Below are 23,906 nucleotides of genomic sequence, written 5' to 3'. Positions count from 1 at the left end.
TCTCACTTCCCTTCTTTTATTTTCTTGTTCTTCATTTTTGCCAGAAAAACTATTATGTCTTGAAAGAGAAGTGCTAAATTCTGGACAAACACTATGAGAATATATATATATATATATTCTTTTCCCAGATTTCCATTGGCTTCTTCTTCTCACAAGAAGAGCGGGAAATCTCTTCGACCTTCGGAAGTGCCTCGCGACTGAGACATTAGGTAGTGGAACTTTTGACATGGGGCCTGTGGAGTTGGGATTGGCAACATCAAGCGCCGGTGGAGTAAGATCTCAAGTCAACCTTCAACAGATCGGAAGATTTCTGCAATGCAGATCTCCAGCTTGCAGTCGGAATAAGATATCAATTTTTTACTTGGGCAAGATACATGATTTGTTTCCATTTGCAGAATTCAACTACATTATGTGGCAATAATAAGCTTGCAGACTTTCTGATGACAACCATCGTTTTGTTTATACTTGTGTTTAGTTGGATCACGAGGATCTTCATCCCTTCCAATAAACTCAAGGTCTGTTAGCCAACTAAAGTGTCACTGGTTGCTGCATTATTTGGACACCTACTCCCTTACTCTAATCTGGAAATAGGAATCATGGGAGTGTGCAGGATCCTGTGCGAGTCTGAAGCATTGAATCTGAAGCTCTTTCAGCATGCTATTATGGGACACCATAAAGGAAGATTAGGTATCATGCTCCCATGCAAAGCTAACTCTAAGAACAGGTCATAATATAACTTCGCCTCCTCATGGCATCGGCATCCATCGGGCCCGACCGGGAACACGGCGGTCCGTCGAAGAAAGGGCTAATAATGATGGTGGAAACACCATGAGAGCATCATGAGGTGGTGGTTCGGGTGACAGTAAAGGCTTGCTGGTGTGCAACATGGGGTGTTGGTTTCCTCCCCCACACCAAACTCACTGACTTGGGTCTTTATTGATCCTTCACTCCAAGGATGAACCCGGAAGGAAGGTGATTAATTGGGCAACAAGACTTGCATGACATGGGGTCCTTCTTGGGCTCTAAGTTTAGGTGACACAACTCGGAGATGCCATCTCTTTTGGTCCTTCCCTCTTTGCTCTTAACATGCAGTGCCAAGTCAGTGATAGGACTGAGGAGGATACAGAACTGCACCCACCATTGGCCTCGCAGAGGCCATTAACCCTGTGACCCCATGATCACGCTTGGAGTCAAGAGAGAGGGTGGCCAAAACATTAGTTAACGATAGGTTAGGGGTGGTAGCTCATGACTGACCTACTGTTGCAGGACAAAGACCAGTAGATGGTTGGTAGGTATGGTTGGTTCAGGAGGCTAACTGGTGGCCATTTGTTGAGCTCACCTGACCACCAAAAATTAAATGATCAGGTGGATTTACCAAGACAATGATCTGCCTGCCTAAACAATAATAATAATAATCTGATAGCTATGATCTGTGTCTCATCAATGAACTCAGCTTGAAGCAAGTAAAAAGGAGGAGATCTTGCTCAGGCATCCAACTGTGGTGTTACTAACACCCAAATGGGAGTTGGTCATCCTTTCTGGTGGATGGTTTTGTTATGGCATCAGTTTACAAGATGTATCAAAGGAACAAAAGTGACTGAATCAGCATGGAAGGCATTTGTTTGTTTACTTGTGAGATTGAGATGAATGGTTTTGCTCAACAACATGCAAGTTATGCACTGTTGGTCCCCCTTAGTAATGGAAAAGTTTCTGCCTTGATGATGAATTCACTTTGCTTAGAAGAAAGAGGCAATTGCCATTCATGAGAATAAGGAATTCCAAGTTTTATTTATTATGTTAAAACCCTTTTTTTTTTTTTATCTTGTTTGTAAACTGGATATGCAATAACTATATATCACCACTAATCTCAGCCTTAGCAAGCACTATATTGGGTAAAGATTTTAAGATCTTATTAGTTAAATCTTTTACAATAAAAATAATTGACCTCTCTTAAAAATCATTGGATGGAGCCAATTTTGAAGATCAATCCGAGACATATGACAAATCAAAATATTAAACAAATAGGAACAAGTCGACTCAAGATGGCTTCGTCATAAGATACAGAGTTGGTTTTTGTCGAGGCAACTAAAATTGAGGTAGAGTATAGATGTCTACAAATTATGTGTTCCTTGAGAACAAAATTAGTACCTAAAAGTACAGATAAACATAAGGAGAAATTTTATATGATAACTGAATAATATTGAGGAGATACATTCCTTTTACTTAGTTAGGTTGATAGGTCTCTCATATGGGTTATATAAAGTGAGTAATTGAGCACTATTTCACTTGAGATATATCGATGACAAGATAGACAATTATGTTCGAAATTGATCATTGAGTTGTAACATCAAATGACATAGTTGAGATTTGTGAGTGATACAACTAAATGATCATTATAGATATCATATGTCGCTTTCTCATTCATTAATTTGGTGCCACTAAATCCCCCTCATCCAAAGTATTACTCATGCTCGTTGAGATCTTTCTTACCTTCTCATGCTTGCCATCACACTAACTCTTGCGTTAGTCGTTTTCTTGTTCTCTTACTAAAATGTATGATCTTTAGTATATAATTAATGTTGAATGTTTTGGTTGAACTATAGAAAAAGTTATATTATTGAAATTAATTCAAATGACATCATCATTATTATTATTTTTCTCAAGGAGCTACTGACTAGTATTTGGGAAGAAAGGGAATTCTTTCCATATGGTTATAACCTGAATTATATAGCCTGATGTAAATAAAGATGGAGTAAAGCAACATGATAAGCTAGTAGATTGTCGTGTTACATAATTTATAATTTGTAACAAAAATGGAGACAAGATAAAAGATTATGATTTTTTTTTCTAGTGTGTTTTTCGAAGAAAAACACATTCTCTTTGCTTAATTTTACCTTAGATTTTTTTTATTTTTGTTTTGGAAAAAGGTCATCTTCTTAATTAATCAATGAATCACAATAGTATCTATTTTAATGATTAAAACAAGATTGAATCTTTACTGTAAATTAGGATGGGAATTACACGAATGTAGGTTTTCAGGTGAGCCATATAATGGTTATGTAACTTTCAAGAGATTAATTTGATTTTAAGAATAAAAAATTACAAAAGAAATATGTTGCATATAATTACAATTGAAAGCTTAAGTAGGAACTCAATATTGTGTAGTACATTTCTAAGTATATATTCCTTCAAAAGGTATTCTATTATTCCACAAAGAAATTAGATAAATTGCTTATTATGTGTGACATAATTGAAGATTTTCATAAACACTCTAATAATTTTTTTTTCTTTTTTTAATTTTTGAATCACAAATATCTCTAATACATAAATGTCTTGGGATTCCTTCAGTGTAAAAATCATTATATAATCAGAGCGTTTTCTTTGTATGATCATATAAAGATTATGACAGTGAATTGTAAATTTGAGAGTGATCACCCTTACAAATTATAAGTCAAAATTATGTAATTATGGACCTTTTATTAGTCTAAGCATATACAAGATAAAAGGATTTATTAATGATGAAAAAAAGCCAATTCTAATTCTCAATCCTTGATCCATTTTTCATGTTACCAAATGCACCCTAGAAAAAATTCTTATCCTCGAGATAACAAGAATTAAGTGACGAGAACATTTACTGTTCATGGTTGCAATCAAGGTACTTTGGCTAGTGATGAATGGCTTGTGTTCATCAAGGACTTTGAGATATGAATGGGTGGCAGCACTTTGGATGTTGTAACTCAACCCCACGGAACAGAAGAAGCATGAGAGACGCACACACACTCCCCTTTCTCTTTCCAACTACAGTATTCATGTCATGGTGTGCGACATGATAGTGTTGCTACTGACCACCACCTTCCCACCTTTGGACGCCCTCCTCCATCCTCCTCCACCTTATGCCCTCATCTTGTCACACAGCCTTTAGATTTCTATGCCAATACCTAAAACGCTAGAATCCATTATTATTAAGTAGGAAGACAAAGTCAACAGTATGCTTCACATAGGATACCCAATAAAATAAAGTTTCTGACACGGTAGGCCTATTAGAACATGCAACTCATTTCCTCTTGTCTCTCTCTGTAATTAATCCATGAAAGAAACTGGTGGCATCGCCATGCGAGAATAGTCCAAAGGAAACGAGAGAGAACACAAGGACCGAGAGAAGGAAAAAAGCAGCCAGGCAGAGGACAGTACACGGGAAGGTGGGTGGGAAAGAATCTGAAAGAGGGTGGGTGCGTCAGTGCTCACCCTCGCATCTCACATCCCATCAGTTCATCACTGAGCTCCACAAGTAGAAGAAGCATCACCACTCCACTTGCTGACCCTTTGGTGGAGCTGAATTCACTGAGGGATAAGATAAGGAAGACCATGGGGAAGTTGGATTGGCTTTTTGAGCTGGCTGGGAACCAAATCCCACCTTTTGTTTTTTGGTTTTTCTTTCTTTTGACCACCAACAATAACCTCAATAACTAAAGGAGAGGAGGAAGAAGAGGTTGTGGGAATATTGATTGGATGCTGATCTCTCTTCCAGCTTTGGATTCCTTGTAGCTCCACCGTCTCCTTAACCTCACTGTTTTTTACATGCAGATGTCATGAATTGTCAGTAATCAATCTTGAATTAGGGAAGCTTCTTCACTTTATCTGTGGAAATTATATGAGAATGCAATCTCTCTCACTCTAATCTTGCTTCCAGCATGGTGATCCTTTTAAGAATCAGGGATCGCAATATATTCATAAGGAAACCTCAGATTGAATTAGAACAGCCATAATATTTGAGAGATTGATGGAACCTGAATTATTGGGAGTAAGCTTAATCCTATGGATGGAGGAAAAAAAAGAAGAGCCATGTAAAAAGTGGCAAGAACACTGCTCTCTCTCTCTCTCTCTTAGTGGGTGGCAGCGCCGCCCTCGACCGCGGCCCATCCGTCCGTCGGGTTGCACTTGGCCTTGTGCGACAGCTTCCAATCCAGGGCTTGGCACGCCCTCGAGCAGTAGTTGACGAGGCCGCACACCGAGCACCGCCGGAACTCATGCCGCCGCGTCTCCGGCCGCCCGCAGCCACGGTGGGAGCAGAGCCTCAGACCCTCGCCCGCCGCGCCGGCCCTCGCCCCGAACCACTCCGCCAGGAACTGGTTCGCCGGATGCGGTTCCGGGGCCGGTAAGCTCCAGCCGTAGTCGCTGAGGAGCGGGCAGCACCCTGGCGACGTTATGCCCGCCGCTGCGGTGGCCTGGCGGCGTTGCTCCTGCCACGCGGGCCAGGACGAGACGGCGGCCGCGAGCTCCCGGGCGTTGGCCTGAATCAAGAAGCGGCGGCCCTCGGTGACGTTTCGGCGGACGCCGTAGCCGTCCTGGAGGCAGTGGCCGATCTCCCGGAGGGCGTCGACGTGTCCGAGGAACGCCGCACGGGCGCACAAGGCGGCGCCAGCTCGCAGATCCTTGTCAGTCTTGGACCCGCCGCTGCCATTGAATTGGATGATCGCCAGCGAATACAGCGCAGCGGCGTGCGATCCGATCGCCGCCCTGGCCATCAGCGCCGCGCCGCTCCCCCTGTTCTCCAAAGCGTAGAACCGAATCTGATTCCAAAGAAAAACCAAAACTTGAATCCAACTCCCAAACGTTCTTCACTTCCAATACCACAAGTTCACCGAGAAACATACCATCCCAAGAACATAGCTCGCTTCGAGATTCCCGCAATCCACGCACCGCTTGAGGAATCTGTGAGCCGAATCGCACCATGACTTGGCTCGAACGGCGATGCAGCTGGCCCCGGCCTTGGACAACACCAGAGGGCGGTGCCCCAGAACATGAAATCTCTTACACCTGCCGCAGGATACTACAAAAATCAGTTTTGTATGCACAATATCGAACAAAGATTCAAATTTTAGCCTATCAAACATGTCGGAGAAGCGAAAAAAGAGCCAGATCAGTAGTCGTACGTCAAAAGGGCGCTTATAAGATCCGACGGGCGATCAGCGGAGGAGCTCAGCTCGGAGAGCACGGACACGACGATATCATCCGGAAGCCCGTCGAAGTAATCGACGCTCTCCTCCTCCGTCGCTGCCGGCGCCGGCACGGCCGAAGACCACGGCCGTTTCCGGGCGCAGGGTTCCAGACCCTGCGAAAGAGTCGGCGGCCCTCGCCTCCTCTTGCACGGCTTCCTGCACGCCGCGTGGTCGTTGATCTGCGTTGGGGGTCTCAGGCATTGGGAGGCCCTTCTGGTGTTCATCGTCGCTTTGCGAATTCGCAGCGAGGCCGAGGGGAAGGCGAGCGGCTAAGGAAGGCGCTCTTATAGGCGGAGAAGAAGCAACCATCGTATCTATGACTTGTATTGAAAATACGAATCCCGACGTGGACGACTCGGAGTAGACTCCTCCCGCAAAGGAAGATACCACCAACATGAAACTTGCCTTCCATGGAAGAAGGGCGTCATCTGGTGGTGGAAACACGGTAGGATTGAAGTCGCACCAGAATCATAACAACGAAATCAAAGCTTTTACCTATGAGTTTTGATCCACCCCTACCACATTAATGTCTTGACCAACTCCTCATTAGGATTAGGCAAGAAGGTTGTCGTCTTAGATTCCACCATGGGAGGCCAGATTTAGTGGCTTAATTTGTGTTAGTCCAAAGGAAATAAAAGACCATCCATATATTATTAACAGTATCCTTGCAAGAACAAAGACCATCTCCGCGCAATATGCAACGATAGATTTGAGAATCTATTAACTGTGGCGGTTACAGCCGATGAATCGAAACGGTTGTAACTAACTCAGGTAAGAGAATCTGTGGCCAGATTTTTTGCAACTAGAAAAGTTGGTTGGATTTCTGAAATGGGCAGTGGATTTCACTTGAAAAGCTCCAAATATAATTATTGCTGGTGTTAATTAATTAGAGTGGAGAAGGTGAATTAAGTTAGGTTTTGGATTGTTTTGGGTAAGAGTTTGTTAAAGGCCGCAAATTACTCAGGAAAAGCATGACAATTTTCTGATATGTTTTGTTTAGATTGGGATATTTTTTTTTTTCTTCATGTGTAGGAAGTGAAACAGTTATTATATATTTTAGGCATTTTAGTGAGGGCAATCGATATTTTATGACTTTTAAATTATGATGAAATTTAGTTTTTTGCAATTATTTTTCTCCTATATGTTTCTGTGTTTTTTTTTATTTTATCTTGTTTTGATGAATCCGATAGATACTTTAAGGCCTGTCGATTAGGAATTGGTGAGTGCACTGATTGAGGAATCATGTTCTTCTTAATTTATCAGATTGTTAGATTATTGATGAGGACAAGATCTATACAATAGATGTGGAATTTAAATTTAATTAGAAATAATTTGGTAAAATATAATGGTTTAGGAAATCTACTCCTTAGTACTACTGTTTGAGGAAAACTCTACCAAGAATTGCTTCTTTGTGATATTGTCCTGTCATAAACCAAATTCCAACAATGTGTGGTTAATTATAGGAATTTTGATTTTTTTTGTCATTGAGATGTGTACAAGGTAATATATTAATATAAATCATCATTATTTAAATTTTTATTCTTATTTTCTAGTAAAAATTTATTCAGAATCTCTCTCTCTCTCCTTTCACCATTAGTATCAATTATCACATCTCATTTAATTACCATATTTATAAGTTCTTTAAATAAATTATTATTATTATTAAATAATTTTTAAAATTTTAGCCTCTGAATCTAATTATTCATAAATAAAAATAATTTTTCTTCTATATCTTTTTGCTATTCGTAGAGGTTCCTCATTACTTATTGTGGTGATCACTGATTGTTGCTCATCGTTGATCTCCTCTAAGTGGGATTTTATTGGTCTCGATGGATGGTCACACCTCTTATCCTGCACGGATGCATCTCGTGTGATACTGTAATGTTATTCGTGTGCCTTTCTTTGGATGATGTTATAATTTTTTACTCCTCTCGTCCACTAAACACTCAGGAGGGTTATGCATAAAGGGTATGGAGTTCATTGTTCATTCCAATTTCGAGGTCTTATTCCATAAAAGACTTTACACAAAGAGCATTAATCGTATTATTCACTTTTTATTCCATAAACTTTCATATTTGTTTTAGAAGTTCTCAAAATTTAAATGTGTAAGGAAGAATTCACTAATGTATTTTGTTTGTTCTTGACCTCTCGTCCACACTTTCAAGAATTGAGTCTTGTAAAACTTTTATTTTCTTGAAAATTTTATTTATGGATGCTGGATTTTTTATTTTCTACTTTGAGACTTAGAATTCAAAATAAATTCTTTTGATCTTAGGATCATGATTTTCAATTTGAGAGGAGCAATTTTTTTTATAATTTTAATTTGGGTAAAACTATTCAACTATTCTCTATTTAAGTAGATTCTTAAAATTTTCATCTCTGTTACTATTGGTATTGGAAAACCTTTACTTATGGACTAGCTCTCTAAGAAAAAGGAGCATACATATTGAAGTTTCGACTACTTCAAATCTCCTTGATATCCTGTAATTTTTCACTTGGTGATGCTAAAGACTATACTATTAGATTGAAATATAATTAAAAATCAATGAGATATTCATATCTTTAGACATACTATCAGGATTTGGATGAAACACACACCCATGAAGCCATCGACGTTATAGACTAATATCACATATAGATGATACAAAAGTAAATATTGTCAAACAAATTCATCCCTTTAAGAATATGTTTATACATAATAATTTATGCAAATAATTAACTAAACTATTTCTTAAATTTTTAGGTGGCTCAAATGCAACTTTCAAATCAGTGTCACATAACCAAAATATCCATCACTAAAGTCCAGTTGCTTATTCACATTGTGTGATAGTATGTCAAACCACCTACTAAGGGATAGAAGTAAGTTGACCAATTAATCATAATTAAGGTGGATGTTGGTGTTCTCGATGGAAGGTTGTTTTCTAGGCATTTATTATTATTATTTTTTGTGATAGTTGCTTCCTAGAAAACTTATCATGTGGTCTGCTGTAAGTATTGGTGATCGATGATAAAGTATCATGTTCAAGAGAATAAAATGAAGCATGAAAATGAGCACTACTAGAGGAGAAGGTGTCATGCTTCCCTCCACAAATCCAAAGAACATCTCCTCCTAAAAAATATTGGATCAATCACCATCTTAGAACATTTGTATATACTAAAAAAGATAGATATACCCTGCAAGTTGAACATGTGGGAGTGTTTGACTATTTCTCATCTCTTTCTTTGTTGCTTGAAGCATGTAAGGAATCATATTGCTCGACATCGATCTCTCATCCGAACTTTGTGCTTTACTCGTTGGAGGTACCTGAAAAGACATGAAACACAAGAATTATAACAAGTTGGCACCAACTACATCCACATAAATTACATGTTAAGTAAGAGCAGGAACAAGGGCAGCATCCTATGTCTGTCATCCGAGCTTGTACTGCTGCATGCTGCTTTGATTCTTCCCTCTTCTAAATCTTGTTTGCTAGCTCAACACATTTTTGTTAATTTAGTGGTGATTCATGTTTTTTTTTCCTTTAATTTTGTTTTTATGCTAAGTACTTTCTTCAATGTTCACATTCAAGGAAACTTAAAAAGGAAATAAGAAAAGAAGAAGAAAAAAAAAGGAATTCAGTGAGGCATTCAAAATATAAAATTAATTTTCTAACTGGCATAGCTCATTCTCCATCCCTGCAATAATTTATTTTCTAAGAACCACAATTATGAATGTTCACATCATTGAATAGTTGGAAAAGGACATATGATAGCCAGATAATGAAGTTCTGAATGATAAGGAAATCTTAAGATACTGAGAAGATTGGCATCTCCAAACAACAACCATCTAAATCTTGTACTTACTATAAGCTAGTCTTTTTAACTGATACTGTTGTGAAGAGGATAGGAGAGACAAATTCACATGATAATATTCTATATCACTTAAAGTGTTATAATATTCTACAATCCATTTTTGTAGAATGGTTATACAAATTGAGAGAACATAAATATACACATCGTTAATACAAAGATTAATCTAACAAGCAAACATATGTTGATGTAAACAGTTATACACATCACAACCACTAGAATGCATTTTGCACTAACAAAATGAAGAGCTTACTGCCTTGCTGGGGAACAAAGATGCCATTTTTATTACATACACTGATATCTACATGTTTGATCAACTTCAGTCGATCTTCTCGGGTAAGTGAAATATGTTGTAATGGTATTTCCACGCTCAAAGTTATCTGTGGTTACATTATCCACACTGACTTAGCTCAGCCTGCGCAGAAAGAGAAGGAAAAGGCATAAGTTATCATCCATGTACAGACCACAAAAAGATAAACTGTTGTCATAGATATCGCTGCCAACAACACAATTAATTTTTTGGGTAAAAATGAAAACTTTGTAATAAGATGTCAGCTCTCTTATATGCGAACCAATAGATGGAAAGAACATGGGAAGCAGCAGTCATGAATTTGTATTTCGCTACTTGCTCCGTAAGGTGCTTTACATTTTTCAATATGTAGACAATAGTTTCAATAAAACATTTATGACAGTTTTTTTTTTTCAAAAGGAAAAAAATTAAACTTTAGTCAAAAGAGGAAGAACTATGCAAAACATCATCGTTCACATCTGAGTGAACCAAAAAGTCCAGCTCTGCTGGAGGATTCCCAACCCAAACCCTAGTATATTTGTTATCTTCTGCTAACCTAGCCAACCAGTTTGCAAATCGGATCCCTATGACAGTTTTGAGAACCATCAAAGTGTTCCTAGGATTCTTCTGGAGGAAATAAGAACCAATAACTGGACCTCAAATTCTCGATTCCCAACTAAGAATTATTCAGTTTCATTGGCTCATGATTTGTGCAACCAAAGACCTCCAAGGACATGTTTGTCTCAACTGAAAATTAAATAAAGAAAACAACAGCAAGAGAAAACAGAATCTGCTTATTTGCTTAGCACAAATCCACATTAACATGTGGCTTATATACTCTAATAGAGCCCAGACACTAGTGCTTTGGTTGCAATCACAATGTCAAAGCTAATCACCTGGTTTTTGACAAAGCTATTAAGATCCGATAGTATAGTTAAAATATTCCAATAGAAATGGCCAATGCAAAATTTCATACTACATGATATATGTGAACCTTTCATTCTTCATGCTGGTTCAATGGTATATCACCACCTCCACATTGGAGTTTGTTACAGCAGTTGGGAAAGCATATGGTGTCATATGAATATTAACTTTTATACCTTAGCTTGTTGGTAGGTTTCGAGCATCCGGCGGTACTGCAACCGTGCTTCAGGACTCTCTACCACAGATATGACCCTTGATAGAGCTTCATCCAGAGCTTTATTGACTCTTTGTTTGCGGAAAACCTTGATTACATCATCTTCTTCCTCCACATCAATGGGTTCCAGTTCAGCTCGGAACCCTCGTAAGCCAACTCCTTTTCTATACCACCTTAGCATGATCTTTTCTAGTATACCAACACTCCAAAGAAATTCTTTCTCCTTTTTCTTTGCTAGATGAGCTCTTACATGAGTCTGCCAATGAAAACAGAAAATAAAATGAATGCGACACCAAGTGACACATACTCCCTGAGAGTTTAATGAAAGGGCAACCAACTAGTATATACTCACCATCCTTTTAACTAAAATAATTTACCATGTTAATGATTTTAAAAGTTCTAAAAAACCATCAAGTACTCTGTCCAACCTGAAGATGCAAGAATTTTTGAGATTCCAGTTTTAATTTTCTTCTCAATGGGTTGAAAACTTGTGAGCACACTAAACTCAGGTACAACATTGTTTAAGAACTTGGTATTTGATAAAAAAAAGTATGATGTACAAGGATCAATTTTCATGCCTCAGATGCACTATAATTGACTTGATTTACAAACAATTATATTTCCATAGTTACTACCTCCAAGTGCCAATCTCTCTAGCAAACTAATATCAGGAATTAAGATTCTTGAACTTTAAATAATCTGGTCATATTTATTTTACAATATATATATATATATATATATATATATATATATATATATATATATATATATATATACACACACACACACACACACACACACACAAATAACATAATTTTCTTCCACGGATAAAAATTATGTTCAATAATTTTGTGCAAGTGATAACTCAATTATGAATTGATAAAAATGAAAAGTTCAATAACCTGTATCTTCACAACATTAACACGCAGTTTTATGAACTCTTTGCGTCTTCTCCAACGTCGATAGTTCTTTTGAATTGATACAGCTGCTTTATCAAACTTTTGATCATGATAACCAAAAAGAGTTTTATGCGACCTGGATGCAACTGCAAGTCCATGGACTTCTGTAGGAAATATATCATATATGCCTTGAAGTATATCAGTTTTTTGTATATTCTTCCTGAAAGAATAGGCACGGAAGGCTGCTTGTATACGGGCTGCAGCTTGAGTGGCATTTCTGACAGCTGCTAATGAATCTTTTAGTGAAAGCTGATCCTCCGTCCCACCTTGCAAGTGGGCCCTTCTCTCATATATGTTGTCCACACCTCTATCAGCTTCCATAGAAGCAGACCCTTCCAAAATCTTTGTTTTCTCAGTTGTAAGAGAAAAAAGATGAGTAGTTAGTGCAGCTTCTGAAAGATATCCAGCAAGACCTTTGTGACCATTATCAACAGCTAGAGAAGCTGGTGTTTTGCCAGCTGGATCTTCTGAGGTTGGATTTGTGACTGCTCCAGCTGAAGCACCAGCAGCAAGCAGTGCAGCAACCATTTCTTCCCTGCAAAATTATTAGAGGTTAGTTTGAAATTTTATGATTTAGGTCAATATCTTCTCCTTTAAATTATTTTGACAGACTATGTCATTTCTAGGTCAGTCTAAGGGAATCAATAATTTCATTGATTTCAGTCACCTTCCAAATCTAGCAGCCCAGTGAAGTGCAGTCCATCCATTTGAATCACGGTAGTTTATGCACGTGCCAGAGTTAAGAATTGGGTGTAAGGCCCACCGATATCCCAAGCCAGAGATCATGTGTATGATGCATTGCTCATGCTTGGACAACACAGAACCCTCATCAGGATTGCCCTCATGTTTGGATGTTAACCAATGCTGCAATTTATTCTTTAATAGTTCTTGCAGAACTAAATTTATTATCACTTCTGGAGGCTCTGACTCAACTAGGATTGATTCAATGATCAACTCCAACTGATTTTTCAGTCTTTTCTTCTCCCATGAAGGATTGACTTCTTGTTCACGCTCCAGTTGAGAAACTACAGTACTATGTCCAGAGAAAAGTATCTGCACTAAATTGACAAGCAACAAGAGTTCATTGGAGCTTTTTATTGCATCCGCTGGAGATAAGGCTCTACTGGAGCTTGTTCTTTCTTGCTTTTCATGAAATACAAATTCATGCACTTCACTGCAGGGTTTCCCATTGCCAGATGTAATGCACAGTTTGACCTTTCCTGCCATATGCTGTGGAGACCGGCAACGTAAAACACCATCCTGAACAATTTCAAGTGGAACTTCAATATCTCCAAATAATACAGCCCATGCACACTCTGAAGGACTGCAAAGAAAGTTTCCTGTGATTAAAACCTGCAATATTATGATATCCAGTTGAGATGAAATGAAGAAATATTATCTAACAAATTACTCTCTTAAAGATGAGAATTCAAACCAACTGGTAGTAGAAAAGGATAGCAATTCCAAATATTTTTCATATGCTCAATTGTTTATGTATACAAAATAAAGAATAATTGGAATATGTCATAATAGCAAAAAATTAAAATTTGGTCATAAATAAAACATTGAAGTAAAATGTATTAGATCTTTCTTCATATTTTCTTACATCTGAATTACATTATACTATATTTAAGATGTTAATACAAAATTGAATATTTAAAAGTACACATTATAAAGTAATAAACTTATTACATATTGAGACACTTCCTGTAACACCCCCGATTAATCCCATATCGAAAGTGAACAAGATTAAGATTGACTTATAAAGTTATGATGAGTGTATTATTATAAACTTCAACTTAATTATTTTGGTCAATGGTTTAGACCAAACGAAGTTGATAGGTCAGTTAGGCCATCAAGCCCAGGTTGTGACACTTCCTGCCATATAATTTGTTCATGCATAAGATATCATGAAAGTAGCTATGCATATTCTGCATCATTATTTCATTATCTAGGCCCTTTCATATTGTTAGTACAATTAGACGTAATTAAACATGATTAAATTAAATACTTATCATCATATATATGTAACCACAATTGTAATGAGAAAAATATCCTGTGGATCTTGATTTTTCATTTCCAACTCCTAGCATGCTTGCACAACATTACATAATGTCATGGAATCGACTTCATCAATACCTTTGTATTCTCAGAAGAAAATGCCCATTCAGGAGAGACTTCACGTATAGTAAACAGATGTCCTTGTGGCACAGTCAAACTCGGTTCTGTTCCAAAAGGCACTTCAAATTGACTCTGCTCATACCATATATCTGAATGGTAGGAGGCAAATGCACTGTTTTCAGCTGAAATGGGAGCTTCATCCGTCCCTAGCTTCATACAACTGTGGTTAGCTACATAATAATCTGCTTCAGAAGAATAGCTTTGCTGAAACGGAGATCCATGAAGCCATCTAAGATTATCTGATGCTCAATGGTAAAAACAAAACCATCATCGATCATATGGAACTAGACCATCTTTAAGGTATAAAATGCCAATGTCAAACTCAGAAGCTTATAATATGCAAATATTAGCTAGTTGGTAGGTTAAATAAAATTTTCATGATTGGGGAATTCATTCTTTGTAAAGATATAACTAAAAGCGGCAACAAGTTCATATAGTGAAGAAAACTATCAACTGCTAATAGTTATTGACTAGTATAAAAAAAAAATTCAAAATTTGAATAGCTATCATAAAGGGCAGTTAAATCATTCACTGATAAATGTTTAAAGTTTAAACTAAGTTAATAAAGGGCAAAAGGATTGATTCCTAAATTCTGATAAAATTTTCTTTTTGTGTAGAACTATTTTCTTTAGTTAAGTTAATCAAGCACCAAATAATATATACCTACCTACCTTAACCAAGAGAAATTTCAATCAAAACTTATCCAACTAGATCAAACAACACATACCTGAATTATTCAACAGATTATGCATGCTATCTTCGATATGACCATTTGACATTTGTTTAAATTCATCAAATGAATTTCGATGTGTTTCCTCTTGGGGGTTTCTTGTTTCATGATTCAGAATCTGTAAACCATGTGTTTCCACGTTTTGATTGCTGCATCGAAGTAGTTCCGTTTTGGAGCAAACAAAACTATCCTCATCATCAGTATCTAAACTTAACTGCTCTTCAATATTTCTCAGTGCTATATTGATCTCTGGCAGCCGTAACTCGTGACAAGATTCTGATCTCTCCATTCCATTTAACAGGGTTGTTCCATTACTTCCTCTATCAAATATAGAATTAACTTCTTCCACTGACCCTGGACTGCACGAATTCTGACAAGGTTCATTAAATTCACTAGTGTGAGAAGGAAAACATTGTGCTTGATCATTACTGACACTGGTACCATATCTCAATGTCAAAGAAGATTCATTTGAGATGCTTGAGGTTGATTCAGGCACATTTCTTCCCTAGATTGCACAGAAAACTATAGTTAAATCACTTGATGTTGCAACTAAACATTGTTTCATAGCAGCATGCTAACGTCAAAGAGGGAATGAGAACCATAATAATAATGATGATTTATGTAAGAAAATTTGCACTCGACTTTCAGTTTAGAGAATACAGAAGAGCTCTAAATAATCTTCATAAAAGCTGATCTTAATCTAATATCTTTCCAGTTATTTTGAGGACCATTATTAGAAAGTTCTGTATTCATATTTTAAAATTCGAGAATCAAAATGAATTTATAGATTTCATGATGACAGCCCAGTTGATAGTAGACTCAACCCTCAACTCATTCGATAATGAAAAATATTTTGCTTGCACTCAACGTTCAGATATCTCATAGATATACTTTCGACCTGACGTTTCAGGAAGCTTTTTAAGGGCTATAACTGGAGATCTTTAAAGTTATTCACATTTTGTACTCATAATCATTTTGAGGGCTACAGCTAGAAAGCTTTGAAGTCATTCACATTTTGTTTTCACATATAAATCCCTCTTCCTTAGATACATTAATTTGATTATGATCATTCCACAAAAATATGGTTTGTGCCAAAACGATTAAAAACAAATTTTCTTCTTTTTCTTTATAAATATTTCCTTATATTTTTATTAAAAAAGAAAAATAGAAAAAGAAGATGAAATAATTATAATGGATTTTAAATGAAAACCCATTTTTAAGTAAATCAATTGCAAAATGCTTTTGTAGAGTTTCTGATATCTCTTTTACATCTTCTATGTGAAAATATTCAATTCTCATAATATCTTCTTTACTCTTATTCAAAAGGTCCAAGAATTTGTGTATATTGGACTTTTGAAACAATTACTAGAAGGTAATTCTAATTGGTCTATAAAAATAAATTTCAATGGAATTTCTTTTTTGTTTTTGTTTAGATTAGTTAACCTATTTGAAAGGGGTATACTGTTTTTATAATTTTTGGAATTAACATCCTCTTCCTCTTCATGCAGAGAAGAGATAAATAAACCAATTAAATCATAAGAATCATCGGAAAGTACTCGCTTAGGAGTGAAACTTCCATTCATCCATATTTCTAGAAAAGGTATACCTGTTTTTCATTCCCGTTTGTATAGGATAAAAATAATATATTTTTTCTAGTTGGTTACGGAACCCATAACTTCATTTGCCCTGCCACCTTTTCCAATGAAAAAACAAAGATACAAATAATCATATAATGTTCAAAATCTAATCCAATTGTCAAGTAATTTAATTATATAAATTCAAATTCACAGGATTGACCAGGTTTTATTTGATACTCTGTAGCACCACCAATACTAAGTAGAACAATTGAAAACTGAAGAGCATAACCAACTGATCAAGTAGCATTTCAGAATTCATGCAAAGGTTCACAGAAAAATGTGAAAATAGGTCTCCAAGGAGAGTGCTAAAGGATAGGTTGTCTCTTAGCTGCATGCTTGAGGAATAGACATTTTGATCTTTGATTGCCTCCTATGAGGAAGTGTTTACTCTGAGACCCCTTCTAAGTTCACTCGCTTCTTTTTTTGAATAAATTATTATCATCTACCTTACTCATTTCAGAAAATTATAATTTAAACAACGGAAAAAAAAAGTATGTGCAGAAAATATAACAAACCTCAATAATTTCTCTGTAATGTACAAGAGCTATGTGCTCGTAGGCCCTGAACACAAGTAAACACACTATAAAAATTCTGTGAATACAGCAATATGGTTGCAAAACCAGATCAAGTTTAGACAATAAATCAGTTCAACCAACTAGTGTAACTTCAATAGAAAGGAATTTGTTCTAGTACCACAGGCTGTTACCCATTGAGTTGCTATTCAAACTTAGTAAAGCTCTTAGTCCTATCTTGTTATTTATTCTTAGTGAAGTATGAAGGAAACAACCATGAATTCAATCACAATACCACCATGGGATGTAAACTAGCATATATAGTGAAAATAAAATACAATTATGAAAAAAGATTGGTACTTCTACCAGAATAAAGAGGAACGGCTATGCTAGGATGTTGTCACAGTTGCAAATTCGGCTATGATTATATATTTCCACACCCAAGCTAAATTATATACTGAAGGACTAGTGAATGTACACAGAATTATATACATCCACACCCAAGCTAAATTCCAGAACCAAAAATTGCAACTGATCACTCCAATGAACAAAAAAGGAAAAAATATACTTAGCAGAACAACAACTCCACAGTTGACCTTACAGAGAGGAGAAACCTGAAGCAGAAGATAAAATAAAAAAGAAAATCCACTATTAACATGATATCTAGAGAACTTGGTCAGCCATGATCAACGGTCAACACAGACTTCAAGATGCATATATATTGAAGAGCCATTGAACTATCTATCAATCCTCTCACTTCAAAGATGTCTGTGGAAAGTCATGAAGCCATAATCCACATTCCAAAAATTAGTATCAGAATATGGATTATATTCACAGGCACATGACATTTTTTGAGATTTAAAAAGATAAGTAAATGAGAAACTCAAACATATAATTGAGTATCCAATGCAGCTTAAAAAGATATCACTTTGATGGATTGTATATGATGCTTATTGTATCAATGTTTTGAGAATGTGAAATCTTTTGAGATGGCACTCAAAGAAGCTTAAATGCTGAACAAGTCCACTTCCTTCACTTTATAAATCGAATTTAAGTCATGACTGATGAGTATCCAACATTTGGATCCACATCCAACACAGTTAATACATCTCAGGTCCAGTTGAGTGTCCAAGTAACACTGGATTTATTTGGGGGTTAAAAGGCCAGAACTAACTTATAATGTAAATAGAATATAAGCATGCAAAGTAATTATATTGTTTCTTCTTTAATTGCCACTTTTTTACTTCATATCAAAAAATCACAAGTAGAAGATTAACAAAATATAGAACGCGTCAGATGACACGGGGACTTGAAACTAGAGCGAAAACTGCTGTAACTAACAAGGAAGACAATGTGCTGTTGAGAGCTATAGAGATCAATGAATAAAACCTTCTATAAATATTTACATAACTAAGGTTCTATGGAGGAAATTCATAGTATTTCTGACAAGTTGGGTGTTTAACAAAAAAATACACTTTCGGCACCTATATATTTTTTCATATATGCTTTAAAATAAATATCCTTTTACTATCCTCTAGAAGTTAGCCTACTAACTGCCTTTGGAAAATAAATTCAAAAGTAATTACATGTGTTAACCTTCATACATGCTCATTATCCATCGTTTCAAATTGCTTGTCATATCCATATTCCATAAATGTCCAACATGAAACTTTTTGGCATTCTTTTTTATATTGCTCAAAATATCCTTTTCATTTTCCATAATTGTTGCATTGATAGGATACTTATGGAATACTTCACAGATACTTCTTGGGAGAACCATGTTCTCTTATATGATAGCTTTTTATTGTATAGATGAGACGGGCATATGATTAGATAGATTGTTTACATGTTGTTTATATTATGCATCCAAAAATAATGGTCCTATCTACTCATTATAAGTTCTTATTTCTCCATATTCTTCAAGACAAAATTCATAATTTCGTATCGTACCGATGTTTCAAGCTTTGCTCGATGCAATACGGTACAAGCGTACCGACCGATATGCTAGGGTGTACCGGCCGGTGTGTGTATATATATATATAATATTAAAAAAAAGGAGGCGTATGCTGCCTCGGCCATGTCATCTCCTTTTCTTCTCCTCATCGCGTCAGACGAGGAGAAGACAGATCTTCTCCTCGTCTACGACGTTTGGCGAAGGCGTTGAAGGCCACAAACGCCTTCGGCCTTCGGCGAGGAACGCGACGAAGGCGGCAGGTATCTCCAGCCTTCGACAAGGAAGAAGCCAAGCCATCGCCTCTCCATTACCTTCTGGATCAGGATCGTCGGGGGAGGGTGGTGTCGGATCGGAAAGCATCGAGGTTCTCCCGATTCTCCCTCTTCTTTTAGCACATTCTCCCTCTTCTCCCTCGACGCTTCTTCTTCCCTCGCCGCAGCCAAGGAGTAGCTAGGTTGTTACCGCCCGGTAGTAGGCGATTCGTGTACCAATTTACTGGTGGACCGGTACGTACCGCGCAGTACGGACGGTATTATTCGAAATTAAAATCTTTGCTTCAAGAATTATATCACAATTTTTTCATGATGAATAAATTAGGGATGGGCTGTGTACAGACATATTTAATTTATCACACTATTTTAGAAATAATCTCTTTATGAATATAGAGATAAAATTGTGTATATTGACTATTCTCGGATTCCACATCGACATGAGCCTCACATATTGATTCATCCTTTAATAAATTAGAGACAGTAGTAGTACATTATTGATTATTAGTATCTATCATGATAAGCATTTACATATTCTAACACCATTAAGTGATGTCAAGCATAGTCATTATAATAAATGTGCCTAAAATATTTTTCTGTCAGATTAATGTCATCTAGTAACAAATTTTCTCAAGATATGACATATCAATACATCTTTATCATACAATATAAGTTAAGGATTTAGATACTGAATCATACTTTCTATTTCTCTATATTCTTTAATAAATATATCTCCATTTCTTTCATAATGAATGAATTAGTGATGGCACATTATTAATTATTAGTATCTATCATGATAAGCAATTACAAATTTTTAACAGCATTAAGTAACATCAAGATTTGTCATTATAATATATGTGCCCAAAATATATTTTTTTACTGTCAGATATACGTCATATAATACCAAAGTTTTCAAGATTTGACATATCAATGCATCTACGTCATCTGATATTCATTAGGGATTCAGATACTGACCAAACGGATCAATATTGACTGGTCCAACCTCATATGACACAATATACCAAACATAGAATGAGGCATTCTTTAGTATTATCACAAAAATGGACCTGTATTCATTACTACTTAGTATCTAAATCTTTGGCAACTGTTTCATGTTTCAGGGAAGATTGCTCATAATAGGCAATAGCTAATCAGATATTATTAGATCCTATTTATGCTAAAATTAGATATTATTATCATGATGCAGGATCCAGATGAGAATTACAAAAGGAGAGGTAATAGTAATAGTTCTAGTTCTCCAGATGTACTTAGAGTTGATAATCTTACGGATCCAGCATCCAGTAGCTCCTCCTCTGAATACAAGAATTTTTCTCTCCACGGGCATAATAGCAATTTATTGCTTCAGAGTTCCCAACCTAGCCATGAAAGGACATATAACAAGAACGATGTATAAAAAGCACATCAAGAACAGTAGTATTACTGCTGTTAACTAAATGGTAATAAAATTATAACTAAATCAGAACTTTTCCATCAGAAAGAATGAAGAAAGATGAATAACAACTTGACCCCAGATGATAACATGGATATGGATCTAGTTCTTTCAAAAAGGACAAGGAAACTAACAAGAACTGTAATAAGTTCTGTGATATGTTAAAAATGGTACTAGTGCCAAACACACAACTCGATTTTATAACTGCTGAGTACTGACTACTTTCTGAGTATAAGTTTCATACTATGAAGAAAGAACTTAAATCTTGATCTGATACTCCTATTGGACTGGTCCAATACCGGTATACTAACTTATATTGTGTGATATCATTGAATAAAATAATAACAAAAACAAGGATAAACAGTATCATGCTGATGTTAAGCTATATATTCTAACACTAATACTTGATCATGCCGGTAAATACTGATTCAGACTGGTATGGTCGAGATCCGAAACCTTGCTATGGAGGTACTCATTGTGGAAACCTCAGTATAATTCAATAAGCTTGAATTTCATGTTAATTTTTGAGTTGTAGGTCCTTATCACCTGTTTCAGTCTAAAAGATTCCATACCTTCATTGCAAGATTAATAGGTATATTTGAAATTAACTCCCATATCTATTACCTCATTGAAAGGTAATAGATATGGTGGCACTATCCAAGTTATTTCTATTTTCTACAAGGTTTTAAATCGGCATTGAAGAAGATAAAATTTTGGGCTGAGATGCTAAATCTTTAAGCTATGTAACAGTTTTGCTTATAAATTATTTTTTCAATAAACAGCTATACCACAGGAGACAAGCTAAGCATGACCAGTAAAGGGTAAACTACAAGCTAAACTCTGCAGAAACTTTATGGCTCTATTATGAAAAAAACACTTCTCGTAGAACTTGAAATAAAATAAAAAAAAAGCATCAATATATCAAAAGGCTATCAACACATACCTTAAGACGCTCATGGCCTTCACGAGCAGTTTTACCATTTTTCTTTTTCTGCCATGAGTATCCATCATTACGGAAATAACGAAGCACTCTACGGTTGAAAAGGAACAAAGAACCACCTGTCAGAAGAAATCAAATCAGCACCGTGCTGACGTAGTTAGAAGATGACCCTATTTGAGCACATCATCATAATGTACATATAAGATACGGAAGAGTATGTGCATTACTAGGTGGCTTCTGAGGAGGCTTCTGGGTGATCTTAAAACTTTCATGATTCTGCAGAATATATAAAACTTCTACAGGCTTCAACCACCGGGACTGGGCTTCTTCACTTAACTTATTTATATCAAATCCTGTAACAACACGAGAGAAAACAACTTATATTTGTTTGAAGAATCCCAATATTCAGTCAGTTCGTACTAATTATGACAAAATACTTAAAATGTTCCACAAATTATGAATCTAATTTCACTTGTTCCTTAATTTGACTTGACATCCTCGACCTATCTAAAAGAATTGTTGAGATGCTGATGATATGTACGTAGTCAATCAGCTTGCATGAACAGAAGTCCCCAAAGAGTGAAGGATGCAAGAAGCAAAAAAGTGCCAACCTAGACTGACCGTGCCCATATGTCAGAATTCTGTTGGAATGTTTACACGATGGCTGGATGATTTAATTGACTTCACATGTTATACATTTCAGCAACCTAAGTATTCTCCCCCAGTTGACCGTCCAGCGCATAAGCATTCTGTCACTTACTAATTACAACAGCTGATGCACAGAGATAAACTGCATCGACTCAGGTAGGTTGATGTCAATGACACAAATCAAATTTCAGGAAACAAAGTGAAATCGATCCCCTAATATAAGTAGAAAAGATTCAAAGACATGCAAAATTCAAGCTATTTAGGTACTCATTGACCGTTTCAAAAGCAGTAGAAGCAGAACTAGGAAGTACATCCATAGTCTCGGAAGGACGATCATAGCTTGAATTTTCAGGACCATTTTTTCCGTGATCCACGGTTCAGTGAAAAAGAAGGCGAACTAGATGAGCACCAATTCGCAAAAAGGTCACAAAGTCGAAATTTTGGACGTTTACCGACGTTATTTAAGGAATCAAGATCTTTGCCAAACCATTCACAAAGAAGAATCTAAGTTCCTGTTCCGATATTATCCACCAAACTCCACTCAAATTCTTATTCGTCGCAGAAATAAGAGACCTACAGGAGCAGCCATAGCCTAAAAGCAAAAGAGAAGAGAAAAGAAAAAGAAATTGGAACATACCCGCCTGGATCATACCCATCCTCGGCTTCCGGGAGTCGGCCTCAGATCCGATCGCGGGGAGCTGAAGCTGCGGGGAAAGGAATCAAATCCCGAGGGCAGAAACAACGGCGGAGTCCAACAGTGGTCTACCGACTCGGTGAGTAAGCAAAGGGGAAGCGCCGAAGAACCGCGGAGAGGAAGGAGAAACCAACACAAAACAACTAAATTCGCCCCCCCTCTCGCTCTCTTCCTCTCTCTCTCTCTCTCTCTCTCTCTCGATCTTCCAAACGTGAATTAAAGGGGCAGAGCAGAGAGACGAAAGAACGACGGCATCGGTAGAAGGGTCTCAAACAAATACAAATTTAATACGTATACCTGAGAAATAACACAGAAACGGCGGGAGACAGAGAGAGTCGACAAGTGGATGGTTACCCAAGTCAGCATTAACTTTTGACGATTGTTACTTCACAACCACTTCCATATATTATAATGGGTTCCTTTTTACGTATTTATCCTTTCCAATTTTAGAATTTGCATATTTATACCCCAATTTATTTGCATTAAGGTATATATATATATATATATATATATAGTTGGAGTTACAAATGTTAATGAAGTGTATCTATTAAAATCCGTTTCAATATGGCGTCAGAAAAATGTTGATTAATTACTTCCAATCATGGTTAACAATTAATTTATTTATATCAAGCAAGAATGTATAGATATAAAACATAG

The 23,906-nt window shown here is 36.5% G+C and overlaps 2 protein-coding genes across 6 annotated transcripts; both read right to left on the bottom strand.

The window, feature by feature from the left end:
• Positions 1-4,725: 4,725 nt before the first annotated feature.
• On the bottom strand, positions 4,726-6,462 carry LOC135680483 (F-box protein At5g50450-like). Its single transcript, XM_065194405.1, has 3 exons — positions 5,934-6,462; positions 5,655-5,817; positions 4,726-5,570 (listed from the first exon to the last, which is right to left on the bottom strand). Exons 1-3 carry the CDS (start codon positions 6,221-6,223, stop codon positions 4,884-4,886), a joined length of 1,140 nt encoding a protein of 379 aa, XP_065050477.1. The 5' UTR covers positions 6,224-6,462; the 3' UTR covers positions 4,726-4,883.
• Positions 6,463-9,025: 2,563 nt separating this feature from the next.
• LOC135680482 (calmodulin-binding transcription activator 4-like) lies at positions 9,026-23,517 on the bottom strand. 5 transcript variants are annotated; one of them, XR_010515461.1, is made up of 12 exons: positions 23,193-23,517; positions 22,135-22,260; positions 21,911-22,026; positions 20,805-20,893; positions 17,298-17,343; positions 15,143-15,650; positions 14,374-14,654; positions 12,902-13,587; positions 12,178-12,769; positions 11,238-11,531; positions 10,142-10,263; positions 9,026-9,303 (listed from the first exon to the last, which is right to left on the bottom strand). XR_010515461.1 is itself a non-coding variant. In XM_065194401.1 (11 exons), the coding sequence occupies exons 1-11, from the start codon at positions 23,209-23,211 to the stop codon at positions 10,240-10,242; spliced, it is 2,781 nt and encodes a 926-aa protein (XP_065050473.1). In that variant the 5' UTR covers positions 23,212-23,517; the 3' UTR covers positions 9,896-10,239. The 5 variants fall into 5 exon arrangements, 4 of the variants coding, with proteins under 4 accessions (XP_065050473.1, XP_065050475.1, XP_065050476.1 ...); XM_065194401.1 differs by lacking the exon at positions 9,026-9,303 and having other exon boundaries at positions 9,896-10,263; XM_065194403.1 differs by lacking the exon at positions 9,026-9,303 and having other exon boundaries at positions 9,896-10,263; positions 14,374-14,561.
• Positions 23,518-23,906: the final 389 nt, after the last annotated feature.

The sequence above is a fragment of the Musa acuminata genome, chromosome BXJ1-8, assembly GCF_036884655.1.
Source record: "Musa acuminata AAA Group cultivar baxijiao chromosome BXJ1-8, Cavendish_Baxijiao_AAA, whole genome shotgun sequence".
Classification (NCBI taxonomy): domain Eukaryota; kingdom Viridiplantae; phylum Streptophyta; class Magnoliopsida; order Zingiberales; family Musaceae; genus Musa; species Musa acuminata.
Note: the sequence above shows the minus strand (reverse complement) of the source record. Positions and strands in the feature narration are given on the sequence as shown.

Bases quoted from the DNA above. Each gene is read 5' to 3' on its own strand.
- LOC135680483 (XM_065194405.1), bottom strand. From the start codon at position 6,223: ATGAACACCAGAAGGGCCTCCCAATGCCTGAGACCCCCAACGCAGATC. The intron at 5,818-5,933 runs GTACGACTACTG...ATCCTGCGGCAG, and splicing joins CTTATAAGCGCCCTTTTGAC to GTGTAAGAGATTTCATGTTC. The intron at 5,571-5,654 runs GTATGTTTCTCG...CTTTGGAATCAG, and splicing joins CGAGCTATGTTCTTGGGATG to ATTCGGTTCTACGCTTTGGA.
- LOC135680482 (XM_065194401.1), bottom strand. The intron at 14,655-15,142 runs GTATGTGTTGTT...ATTGAGCATCAG, and splicing joins TAATCTGTTGAATAATTCAG to ATAATCTTAGATGGCTTCAT. The intron at 10,264-11,237 runs GTATAAAAGTTA...CTTTCTGCGCAG, and splicing joins AAACCTACCAACAAGCTAAG to GCTGAGCTAAGTCAGTGTGG.